At 39.0% G+C, this 12,536-nt stretch overlaps 1 protein-coding gene across 1 annotated transcript in view; it reads right to left on the reverse strand.

Moving 5' to 3' along the window:
* Positions 1-1,160: 1,160 nt before the first annotated feature.
* The window catches only part of MLF1 (myeloid leukemia factor 1), a 13,487-nt gene continuing 2,111 nt past the window's right edge, over positions 1,161-12,536 (reverse strand). Inside the window, exons 2-7 of the mRNA XM_010187412.1 lie at positions 9,249-9,411; positions 4,774-4,863; positions 3,823-3,951; positions 2,590-2,749; positions 1,852-1,984; positions 1,161-1,451 (exon numbers count right to left, since the gene is read on the reverse strand). Coding sequence (XP_010185714.1) covers positions 1,349-1,451; positions 1,852-1,984; positions 2,590-2,749; positions 3,823-3,951; positions 4,774-4,863; positions 9,249-9,411 — 778 coding nt within the window. The 3' untranslated portion in view covers positions 1,161-1,348. The remainder of the gene's footprint in view (positions 1,452-1,851; positions 1,985-2,589; positions 2,750-3,822; positions 3,952-4,773; positions 4,864-9,248; positions 9,412-12,536) is intronic.

A 12,536-nucleotide genomic window follows, 5' to 3' on the forward strand; every position in this document is an offset into this window, starting at 1 on the left:
CATCAGGAGAATCTGCAGGAAGATTAAATATGATTTAAAGGCCATTTTCTTTTTTTTGGCCAAACAAATATTAATCTTAGCTTACTCAACCTATTTTCTCTTGTCATATAAATAGTGCCTTTCTTTAAGACTACACTACCCTCTAGCCTTGAAATACACGCTAGTGTTGTAACCTTATAGCCTACAGAAATTATTTACGCCACCACATGGGGATCAATCCTGCGGACCAAAACAGCAGACGAACGTAACACGAAGACCTCTCCTGTTCTCCGTCACAGCTGACTTTGCAACAACAGACTCCTTAACTAAACAATAACAACGACATCAAGGGAAATCAAGTGTTAGATTCAGGATAATTCTCCATCCACTACAACAGGACACAAAAAGAAATCAAACACATCTCAGCTGAGGGGAAAAACGGCTTCCTGTATGCAGGGCTCTTTCAGCTTTATAGCACAGAAGAATAATCACTCAGTTATCCAGTTAAACTACTGCCTACTCAACCAATTTCTCCCACTTAAGTTTTGTGATTAATCATGAGTAGTTATAGCTGAATTTCTTAGGACACAGTGGTATTACTACAGAATAATTAAAAACTGCTACAGAGAATCTTCAAGAATTAAAACTAATGGGCCACCTCCAAAGGAAACACGCCAAGGGTCAGAAATACAGAAGTGACAGTCCAGGCACAGGAAAGAAGAGATGAAACACAGCTTATGAATGCAAGAACGCTGATAAACTAAAACTGACTTGAAGTATTTGTCATTTCTGTATTCCTTGCACTTTTATTCATGTTAAATCAAGGAGAATCTGGGGATTCTATAACGATTCACAGTATGACTTTAAAGTTATATATAGAGATATATCTATATAGTGGCTAGAGTGTATTCAAATTGCTATATTGGCTAGAAAATTAGTAATTATTTCAGCCACACAAAATAAAAAGAGCATTTATTTTCTGTGCAAGTTACAGAGTGTGGGATGAAGTCGTTTCATTACCAGGCTTAATAAAAAGTCTGACTGGTGCAGCTGTAGCAGAAAAAAATCTTACAAATCAAAGTTGTGGGGTTTTTTTGTCTCCGACAGAATTAGTGACGATCCATTAAAGTGCTTTTACTTGGAAAGTTGTTGTTTGCCTAATTTACTGGAACTAGGTGGTTTAACCAAGGATCTGACATTTTAAAGAACATTCAGTTGTCAAAAGATCAGAGTAGCAAGGCACGCTAATACTAAAACAAAAAAACAGAGATTGGTCATATATACGTGGATACTTATATGAACATAAGCAATGCAGCACCATTATCTTCTCCGAAGAAACTCCATTCTCCAAACGGAGAGTGGAAGCAATTTATTTTTTGCTGGTTTTGATGGGGATGTGCGTTCCTTTCACGCTGAGATTCTCCACAGAAACTCTGGGCTCCCTGGAACCCGCAATTGCAAGTGGTTTCTCTCTGAAACAAAAATGAAAGCCACCAGATGATCTATGAGCAGGGGAACTGGTTAATTACCTATGTGTAGATACAGTTATTTTAGTTGTAAACCAGATTTGACTCTCCCTCCAAAACTACTTTGATCGTTACTGTCACAGAGTCAGGCTGTTTCCTCACCTTGCACACTTGATGAGAAGAAAGAAACAGCTTTCAAAGTCAAAATACTGAATTTCTTCAAAATCTAGTTAACAAAATACCACCTTACACTGTTTATTGTGGCATCATGAGAAAAGGAGGAATAAAACATGCTGTTTCTCCTCAGATGACCAGAAAACATTGCTTGTTCATAAACAGATTGCTTTGGAATTGGGTTTATTTTCATTCTGTTGTTTCCCACCAAACAAGGAAATCCTGTCTTTACCTTCTCAGTCCATCTTCCTTGGGTATGCGATGAATATTTCTGTACTTCGGAGCTTCCAAATTGCCTCTGGATCTAGACGGCCTGAACTTCATAATCTCCTTCTGCCACTCTTCATCAAAGGTCTGGGCCTCAGCTGAAAAACAGTTCAAGTTGCCTTTCATTTTTAATAAACACAAACAAGGTAGGAAAAAACATGTAATGAGAACTGGGCTTTCTGAACAGTGTTTTTTAAACTTGTGATCCATGACTTTCCACACGGCCTGCAAACTGTTTCTAGTGGAGCTGTAAAAGACAGCTAAAAGCTCACTGCCAGTAGGCTTACGTTTGGAAAAGATAGATAAAGAAATCTGAAAGTCACTGTGTTGTACAAGTATACGCACATTTTAATCACATCTCTTACATGTGTATTTTACGTGAGCCACAGACACACACACGGCAAGTAGTAACATTCTGTAAAACGTTTGTTTGAAACCATCAAATATCATTAAAAGTACTTTCAAATGCGAGCAGTTACTGTACACTCAAACAGTTCCAACTGCGTTGTAACACAACGTTTTCAAGTGTAACTGGTTACTGTAACTGAGGTTGTCAATTTGTATCAATTAAGGAAATGTGAACTGCAGACTTTCAGACTGTCAGAAAACCAGTCCCTCTTCAGATGCCTCAAGCTGGAACTTCAAAATTGGTATGTGAAACAACAGTGTAAAACCCATTAGGGAACTGCATAAAAAGACATACTTTCATCCAGGTTGATGAATTCTTGGTTCAATTCTTCATCACCAGTCTTGCTGTTCTTTGATTTTTTAATGACATGGGCACGATCGTGAATATGATGACCAATAGCCATTTTTTCCAGTCCACTTTCAGAATCCTTCAGTGCTTTTCTTGTCTCCTTAACCTGCACGAGAAAAGGAAGTAAGTGTCATTCCAACCAAAAAAAGAAGTTAAAATATTTTTTTTCTTTTCAATCAAAATTTTCTTCCCCAAAGTTTTTATATCATTCTTTCAAATAAAGTTAGGTTTTACAGGCTTTTCCAATTGTCTCATTTACTGTGGCTGAAAATACACCAACAAAGCACAGACCAAGTCTATTTTCTGTTTGCCAACAGACAGGAACAAACAAGAACACCTGAAGCTTCTTAAGTAACACACATAGTGGATATTAATTGTTAGGGGGGGGGAAAAAGCCTAATCTAAATATACTCCATGTAGTCAAGTCTTCAGCATTCTCCTCGACAACAGAATGAGTAACAGCGGATGCCAATGTTTCCAGCATGAAGGGACATCTAATGACGAGGTTGTCGTGTTGACTGGCTTGAAACCCAGGCAACCACTTCTGGCTGTGTTCATAGGTGTATTATTAGAACCTTTTTGATAACCGAGTGTCTGCTCGAGCTTGAACACAACCCCAGCCAATCATGCTCAACGGCCTTTACTGCCCGCATATAATCTTTCATGAACCTTGCTTCAGGGTTCAAATTCAAATTCAAATTTCTTAGCAGAATTAGATGCAACAGCTGCAAGGAAGTCAATGAAAGGGCATCTTCAACTGAAGCGTTACGTAAGCATTTAAAAGAGCTCGAGCGAAAGGGATGATTTGAAGCCATGCTTTGCATAAATACACTGCCTCCTGCTATCTTGTATTTTAGACAGAATTTTGAAAGTACAAGAAGAGAATTAATTATAGCAAAGACATTGAAGAATCAGCTGTTCCGGCACTCAGTCTTTCACAGGCATACAATTTATTTAGATGTATACCTATAAGCATAACAATTACAAAGAAGAAAACAGCACTTTAGTTTAAGAAGCCTTTAATATAGAGCAATATTTGAACAGACATATATTTTCCTAAATTATAAGAGTAACTGTCCTCAGTAAAAAGAACTTGAAGGAAGCCATGGTTTGATATAGATGAACTTAAGATTCCTATAATTAAATACGACGTTTTTGCTGCATCTCAGCAGTACTTACACCTCCTGGAGCTGTGCGTGTCTGAGCTGAAGCTTGGAAAACTTTTGGTGGCTCATCCCCTACTTTGGAGTAGGTCATCACAGACGAGGAGCTGAACGTGTGTGCATCCGGATGGATGGACAGGTCATCCTACAAGCAACGCAGACTTCTTATTAATAAACACTAAAACTTGTCGGTAACTTTCTGAGACTGTTTTATTATGAAAAAGAATACCCTTCCGAAAAATTCATCCCCAGTCTTGGCATGATAGACACAGCCTGCTGGGAAGAGACCCTGGCATTTGATAAGCCCTCACTCCTGTCCTAGCCTTATCTGGCCACAGCTCTCCCCATGTCAGGAAACAAAAGAAGAAATAAAAAAGCATGGGCAGCAATAAACAACTGCTGAAACGTCTGCTTTGGCAGTTTAGTAATGAGGATACAACCTGTAACAGCAGTCTTCCCCCACAGAGTTCACGTGAAATTAGACTTGAGCAACAATGGTTACAAGCCATTTACAAGTACAGTAAATGTACTCAGCAACACTTAATTGGAATCAGTGTTATCTTCAAAGACTGAAGAAATAACGAAGCAGCACTGAACAGAAAATCAGAGGAAAGTCCATATGCAGGGTGGCATTGAGGTGCTTGTGGTTTTGTTGTTTTTAAGTGTCCAGTAACACTTCAAGCTGCTCCTTCACTTACGGTGTCAGCTCTGGCAACAGTCAGAGACCAGATAACTTACAGCAGTTCCAAGCCCTAGAGAATCAAGTATACATTTAAAGTACTGTTGTTAGCAAATAATCAGTGACAGCAAAGAGAATTATAACCATGATATACTCTGGGGAAAAAAAAATTCTTATTATCTGCTTGAGGCTAGTAACCTTTTACTTGGCAAGGCTTTCAGAGCAATATTTAGAACAACTGTCGTTCTCCAATACAATTAATTTTAGAAGAAATTTTTTACAACTTACAAATTTTCTTTGCATTTCCAGCATACTGTTTCTCATGTTTGACATCATCCTGTCCATTGCAAAAAAAGGATCCCCAAAATCTGCATCCTGCTAAAAGAAAAACCATTAAAATTAACACAATGTCTTCTGACTCTTCAAGTTCAGACTGTTTTTACATGCATTTTTTAATGCAAATCAGACCATCAAAAAGGCTTTCACAGACCGCAATTCATACACAAAGACAATCCAAAATGCATCTTTTCAAATGAAAAGCTGAAAGCTAGCGCAGGGACCTGGATTGTTAAACTGGAGATACTGGAAAGACAGAAGTGAATGATCTGCCACTCAGATGTCAAAATAAGCTCGTATCGTGGCCAATTTACAAGAGCTATTTTCATGTACCTGCTAACCAAGCCAGCTTCTGCTGTAAAAAGTACCACATGACCCTCCACACCTTATAATCTACTTAAGATCAAATTACCACTGTTATGCAACTCCCTCAATGCATACAGAATCACACTGAATATGCATCCCAGCAGTCATGGCTGTTCCTTTGCAGAAGTAGAGTACAGTGCTCAAAAAAGAGGAGTATGGAAACACTAGAGTGCCGTAACTTGATATTCCAATGGCAGCTTAATTACTTGATGCTATAGATGGACTCAGCAAAACATTCATTCCCTATTTTCACATGAAAGCAGAAGATCCACTATTGCACAAAGGATTGCTACTAAGGTTTGCATGCACAGAATTTTATTCATGGGATCTGCAGCTGATGGCATACACTGGCCGTACTGATGGGAGCTTCCTTGGGAAGAAAATAAGACAAAGAAGCTAGAGACAAGAAAACAGAAAGGAGGGAAAAGGTGAACTCCTAAGTGACCATCTGGGAAGACAGCAATGCTGTCCCAAATGAGCATCCTCCTCTGGGCTCCAATCCAGTGCAGCAGGTGGTGATGATAAAGATGACTTGTGCAATGCCTTTCCTCCCCTGCTATGAGCTTTTCCTCAGGACTCATTCAAACTCCCTCCTGGGCTGCCTGGTTTCCAACAGGAACAGCTCTGGTTGGAGCATGTGAGTTCAAAGCAAACCCTACTATGAAGGTGCTATGAAGCACCAGGATGCTAATTACAATAGCAAACACCCCATGTTCCTCCAACTGCTGGAAATATGTAGAGTTCAATGTAAATAAATTCCTTTGTTAGCTATGTATTTAAAAGTTTAAAAAGAAAATGTGCTGTTTAAGCACAACTAAAATTCAGGTATAGAAAATATTCAATTTGTTTCTTGAGTAGTGAGAAATCTGAATCCTTAAGGGCTATCGAAACCACTGGGCAATAATTATAGACAATTTAGTGTATCAAATCATCGCAAGTGTCAGTACCTCCAGAAAACTGCCTGCTACAGTTAAAAACCTGGACACTGAACCAATGACATTACGCTGTAATCAGTTGTACCTATGGAAATACATGCCATAGATGGAGGGGGAGGTGGGATTTAAGGCATCGCCTATGCTGTCACCTGAAAAAGAACACTGATTAGCTAATACTCTTTTTTGCATTCAGAAAGTTGCCAATTTCTGCTTCTGTAAAAGATAATTAAACAAGTAACACTATTAAATTTTTGTTTTACATTGTTCCATGTATCTAAACCCCAATAAAAGCAGTTTGCAAGCACACTGAGACCAGCCTTTGTCCATGCTTTAGTTAGGCAGACACTAAACACACACTAGCAAGAGCTACACGGATTATTGCTCCTAGGATACTAACCACTCGACCAAAGCCTGCAAAGGGCACGAGGGAGCAGCTTGTGGTCTGGAAGAAAAAGGATCAGCGTTTTTCAGTTACTGTACCCGTTATTGGACACAGCAGAGATCACTTTCATATACAGCAGGTGATATTAAACATTTCCAAGCAAAAACAGTCACTCAAGAGGACGTTGGTAATTTATAGTGTGCTGCTACAATATAACGTGGGTACATAGAAGTAATAGATTTATACTGATGATACTGGAAAGCGATAGCTGTCATCACATTCAATCAGTGATATTCATAGATATGTACTACAATTATTTAAAGCTAGAAGTTGAGAAACATTTTTATACCATGGCAACCTTCGTACTAACATAATTTAAAACATGGCACAGTGCTACAGACATCACAGACTTCTCCAGAAACACTTCATTCTACTCATGCAACAGAACCCACCGCTGAAAGTTAATTGAAATCAGCACATCAATAATCCCTTTAACACAAACTCAGGTTATTAGATTTCAGAAGGTTGGCATAATTTTTTAAGCTCTAAAATTGTAAGTGATATAACTGACCGGTTCACAAGCACTCTTTGTGTATTACAAGAGATTACTGTAAATATAAAAGATATTTCTCTAAAATATCTGTATAACCCTTGCTAACTTGTCAGCAGTTTCAAAGGTCACTGCGAAGTTGTTCTAGGTAAATCCATCATCATATACAGAAACACATGAAGACAAATCCCCCACAAGCAAATTATATTCTTCTGCAGTTGTATAAATAGATGTAGCTATAAACACCAGCAAATACAGTTCCTGTTTGACCAACTGATATTGAATATCCCTATATGACAGGGCAAGGAGACGCTGGAAGACACATTGATGTTTCCAGGAAAATAAGACTGGAGAGTTACATAAAAGCCTACCTAAAGAAAGACTGGTTAGCGAGAAGTACTAAACACTTAGAGTAACTCTAAGAACAGGAGGAAGGAGTTATCTGATTCTTTAATATCTTCATGAACTCTTTCAGATTGCAGTTCTATTGCCTAATATATATGACAATCAGACACTGAAACAAAACTGAACAGTATCTCTTAAGATGTCCCTTGTAAAACAGTTTTAGGCATGCTACAGTTAACTTAGGCATAGAATTACAACACCAATAATCAGTATAAGTAATTTTAACAAATCTTATTTCACATGGTAGTAAAGATATCCATCTTTTCCTACATAAAAATCTAATTACTTTAAGTGTTGGAATAATTTCTGGAGGTAAACCAGTAAAAGCAGCTGGAGACTCCAACAAGTCTCAGATAATCAGTGCTGAGTCTTCTGTGACATCTGACAACTCCTGGGTGAAACATGAGGAACATTAAGAGATTCTGGAAAGATTTTAGCAGGTGTGGAATTCTTTTGTGCTTATCAAAATAACACAGCGCTCCTGCACCTTTAACACCTTTCTGTAACCACAGATGAAGGTTTTCTGTGCCTCACATTCATCCCTCACTGCCAAGAACAAGGGATATGAACCCCCAGGATATTAGGACATGGTTTAATTTACTCTTTTTCTACAGGAAAAAGAAGTCTCATCTGGTTTTATGCATCTACTGATCCAGTGTCTAAGAATTTCCTTCAGTAGAGGAAAGATCATGCCCTAATTAGACACAGCAACATCTATATTTGAAATGAACTGGCAATGGATGAGCACAGAGGAAAGAATCTGACAGTTACCCTTTTGACTTGTAGGTGTCAGCCCATGCTTCAGCTGTGTTTATTAAGCTCTAACTATCTGGGTTTGAACCACCACCACCAAAGCTGGCCAACTTCCACAAGCCCTTGTCATCTGCTTTGTCTTCCAACTGTTTTATAAAAATCAAATCATTAAAGAAATCATTCAGCTGCAAAATACTTAGCCTGGTGGAAGGAAATGAACCAACTTCAAACATACATCCTTTCTAAACACAGCAATTAAATAAGATGTAGCTATTAGATAAGGTATCACTGTCCTGCATGCCCAGAGTGTTGAAAAGATACTTTATGTAAAACATAGATCATTGCCAACTTCTCAGTTTCGGGTGATAATTTACAGAAATACAAAGTTGTGTCTCAGTTTCCCTGATCTTCAATTCTTACAGTTTTATGTCTAGAGGAAACATTAAGAATCAGACAAATACAGAATGTGAAGCCTTTACTCACATTTAAACAGGGTTTAAAATATCTGTGTAGATGCTATTTAGGTGGCTGAAACACAGGTCTGTGTTAAAATCAAACTCACAGAAGCAACTAGACACAAAATAGTGAAGTGCAGAATGAAGGCATAAGCGTTTCAAGGTATCTTCTTAAGTAAAGTTAGCATAAAAAGGAAATAAGTGATCAGAGAAAGCTCTGTCTTTGGAGATTTTTAATGCCTTTCTGTAATAGAAACATTTAATATATAATAGTTATTAAACCAAACATTTCATTAAAATGTTTCATTAAATATTGTATATTGAACATTCAAGAGCATACAGACTTGCTATGAGTCCTAACAGAAGTCTGCCAGTGTTAAGTAATAGGCCATGAAGGAACCAAGACAGATATTTTTCACATTTTACTCCGCAATGAAACAGCCTGACCGAGGCTGCAATAGCAGAGCCAGGCTCTGTTTCCACTGGGCCAATTTTAACAGAAAGGGAAACGTGAAGCCAACTAATTTCCCAGTAAATGTAAATTCCATGTAGCAATCCTTAGAGATTAAGAAAATACTTACTCTACGATTTCCTCTTAGAGCAACCTGAGAGTCCTGGCGTGCTCTTCGATCTGCTGTTCTCTCCCCGCCATCTGTTAGACTGAGAAATGGATCTCGGCCAAAAGGATCAGAAAAGCTTCTCATCATCTGCCGCATATATTCATGGTGTGCAGCAAAAGGATCACTGAAAAAGAGACATTTCACATAAAGAGTCATTGAGTTTTATTCCAAGCAACGTAAAATGGTTCTGAAATTTTTAAAACTCAGTTTTTTAAACCATTCCACGCAGTTCTTTATTCAAATCCTTTATTTTAATAGGACCCAAGTGGGGATCTCCTGTTCCTTACAAACTCTCACTTCTTTCACTTTTCTTCCCATCTCTCAGATTGGTTGGTTGTTTTGGTTCCTTGGTCTTCTCAACTGCCCTCATTGCTCTTGTGTGTCCGTATTGCTTTTCCTCCTCTTTTCCAAAAATCTGCCATCCTTTACAGCCATCCTTCACTCCAGCCTGTTTACTATCTGCCAGGAACCAGATAGTTCCTATATTCTATTTATCACCACTTTTACCTCCAACCCCTAATACTAAACCACTCACTGAACTCATCGTGTCCCACTGGACTTTGCCTCCTCACCCCCCAAATTTATTTTGCTGGCTGTTCCCATTCTACTCTTCATCCTGCTTGACCCCCTCTAAATTCAAGCCAGCCCTGTCTCCTTTAGTCACCCACTACTGCATCTTTGCCATCCCTTTCCTCTCCCCTCCAAAAATCATGTTCTCACATCCCTTTTCTCTGCTTGGGAAGAAAGATTCTTATGGGCTTATTGCTTTCCTCTTAGCTTTCACCCCTCTACTCTTTCTAAACCCTCAGCCTCCGTCCCCAAAATCCTACAGAAAACCCCAGTAACCCCAAAGCTTGGCCTGCAGGTAAAACATTGCTCAGGTTGCTCTCCATTACTGCTTGCTTCATTCTTTGCACTTTCTAATTTAGACAAGAACTAAGTATTTCCGAGGCCAAAAGAGGAGCAAAAGGTGTTTTTGTCACCAGCGCAACACATGAACAGTACTGTTGTCAGTGGTCCAAGGCTACAAATCATTGTTTCATTTCCTCCCTTCGTCTCCAGCCTCATTTTCCCCTTTGCTATTCTGCAGAAAGCCACTTTATTAACATTATCAGTCATTTCCCAGGTATGTTTATTTAGACTTAATAGCACCTCATCTTCCTTCCTATCAATTTCCTGGCACTCCCCAGACACCTCATTCTCCCCAGGACAGTGCAACCTTTCCCATGCCATCTCATGAAGAAAAGCTTCAGGTTGTTCCTCCTCTTCAACACCCAATCATCTCCTGAAAGTCTCCAGAGCAGCGTTTCTATTCTCCCCACCCCTAATCTCCAGTCCCACAAAAACCAGTTTCCACACCACGTGGCCACTTTGATCTCTCCGCTTTGTACTCCCTTTTTGCACCAAAGCTGCATTTAATTTTTTTTTCCTTTTAAGTGAAAAAGAATTAAGGTTATAAACATAACACTGGCTTAATTTGCAAACCATTTTTTAACCCAACGATATCCCTTTAAGCTATACACATACTTAAATCACTTTAGTGCCAACAGACCTTCACAGTTTAGAAGCAGTTTTACCACTGTCATTAAGCAGAGCCTAATCTACCCCGCTCACGTGGCTGCTAGCTTTCATTTCAGTCCTAATGCGATAAGCAGCTCGCTCCCAGCAAGCGTCCCCTCAGTGCTCGCAGGATGAAGAGCAGATGGAAAAAAATCACTGTACAAGCCAAGAGGAGGGAAGCACACGAGCACTGCCACAGCACGCACAGCTTTCCAGCAAATCTATTTTGACACCACAGACTTCAGATAGGTTCGGTTATCAAAACACAAAGAAATCTCAACTGGATTCCATCAGTAACTTCTGAGTAACAAAGTTTCTCCCCATTCCCTTCCAGTTCAAAAGTAGTAGGACACTCGGAAAACAAGTTATCTACAACACAGCATAAGCAAAACAAGATTCTAGATTTAATGTAGGTAAGAAAAAATGGTTGAATCTAGTGGGCTGTAATGTATATCACCTGGCACAAAGTAACGCTTCGTACCTTGGGAAACTCTCCTTTTTGCCTTATTCCAATGTCTCTGGCAAGTTCTCTTGGCCATTCACCCTCCACTACATCTATTTAACACACTCACGCCTGCATCTAAAACTGGGGTTTTGCCGCTATTTTGTGTTTGTGGTGGGTTTTTTGTTTGCTTGCTTTGGGTTTTTTGTTTGGTTTTTGTTTGTTTTGTTTTCTGTTTGGTTTTTGTTTGTTTTGTTTTCATTTTTTGTTTTGGTTTTGTGGTTGTTTCTTTTTTTTCCCCAAAGAGGAAAGGTCTATGAAACAATTTCGAAATCCAGCTTCTCACTATGAGAGACAGTGAAGTAAGATGCATATTGTGAAGTGACAGATGTAGGAACAGAAGTGAAATCTCCCAGTTCCTTAGGGACATTTTAGGGAGCCATTCATAAAAGATTTCAAGGCTTGTTGTCATGCCTTGAAAGAAATGCTACAATTTCAGTATGTGGGCAAAACCAATGGAAAGTCAACAGAGAATGCCTGGACGACAAAGTTTCCAGGGATAAACCTACACCGTGATGGCTCCCATGACTGAAACGCAAACCACAACTACAAAGGAGTGTGTCATCCTTCTTTAATACAGACATATTTTAAACAAGTCTCTCCAGTAGACGATGCAAGATCTTAAGTTCTTTGTTCAAATCACAGATTTTACATGATGACAACACTCTAGCTTAATTACCATTGATCACATCTGACTTAAAATCTGACCTTTTTCAGGGAGGGAAAATGTACTTTTGATGAGGCAGACATGATTTCTGCACTGTTACACTATAGAAGTGACGGGGAAAAGGAAGGGGGTTCTGTGTTTCTTGCGCACAGAATTTGTGCCCTTCACATGTTAAGCACTGCAAGTTATTTTCAAAATTAAGTCCTGTATGGAGAAAGAGGATTTATATGTTTTTTGTTCCACTATTCTGCAGTAACCAAAATTTGGCTAAGAAGTAGTTAAGCTGACCTTCGTCTGACATTCAGGAGTTTGCAGGGATCAATAAAGGGAACAAAAATGTTTAGCCTCTGAGACTGCAGCAGTCCCAGACAAGTACCTCTGCTGTATGGAGAAACAGGCATTAAAAAGGCTAATGCTGCTAACACCTACGGAAGTGAGGATTTTCACTGAAATGCATCTCACTTGATAAATTCTTGGATGATTCAGACTTAAGCTCTAAAGTTTAAGGCTCTATGTTCCT

The sequence above is a fragment of the Mesitornis unicolor genome, unplaced genomic scaffold (genome assembly GCF_000695765.1).
Source record: "Mesitornis unicolor isolate BGI_N332 unplaced genomic scaffold, ASM69576v1 scaffold23896, whole genome shotgun sequence".
Lineage (NCBI taxonomy): Eukaryota > Metazoa > Chordata > Aves > Mesitornithiformes > Mesitornithidae > Mesitornis > Mesitornis unicolor.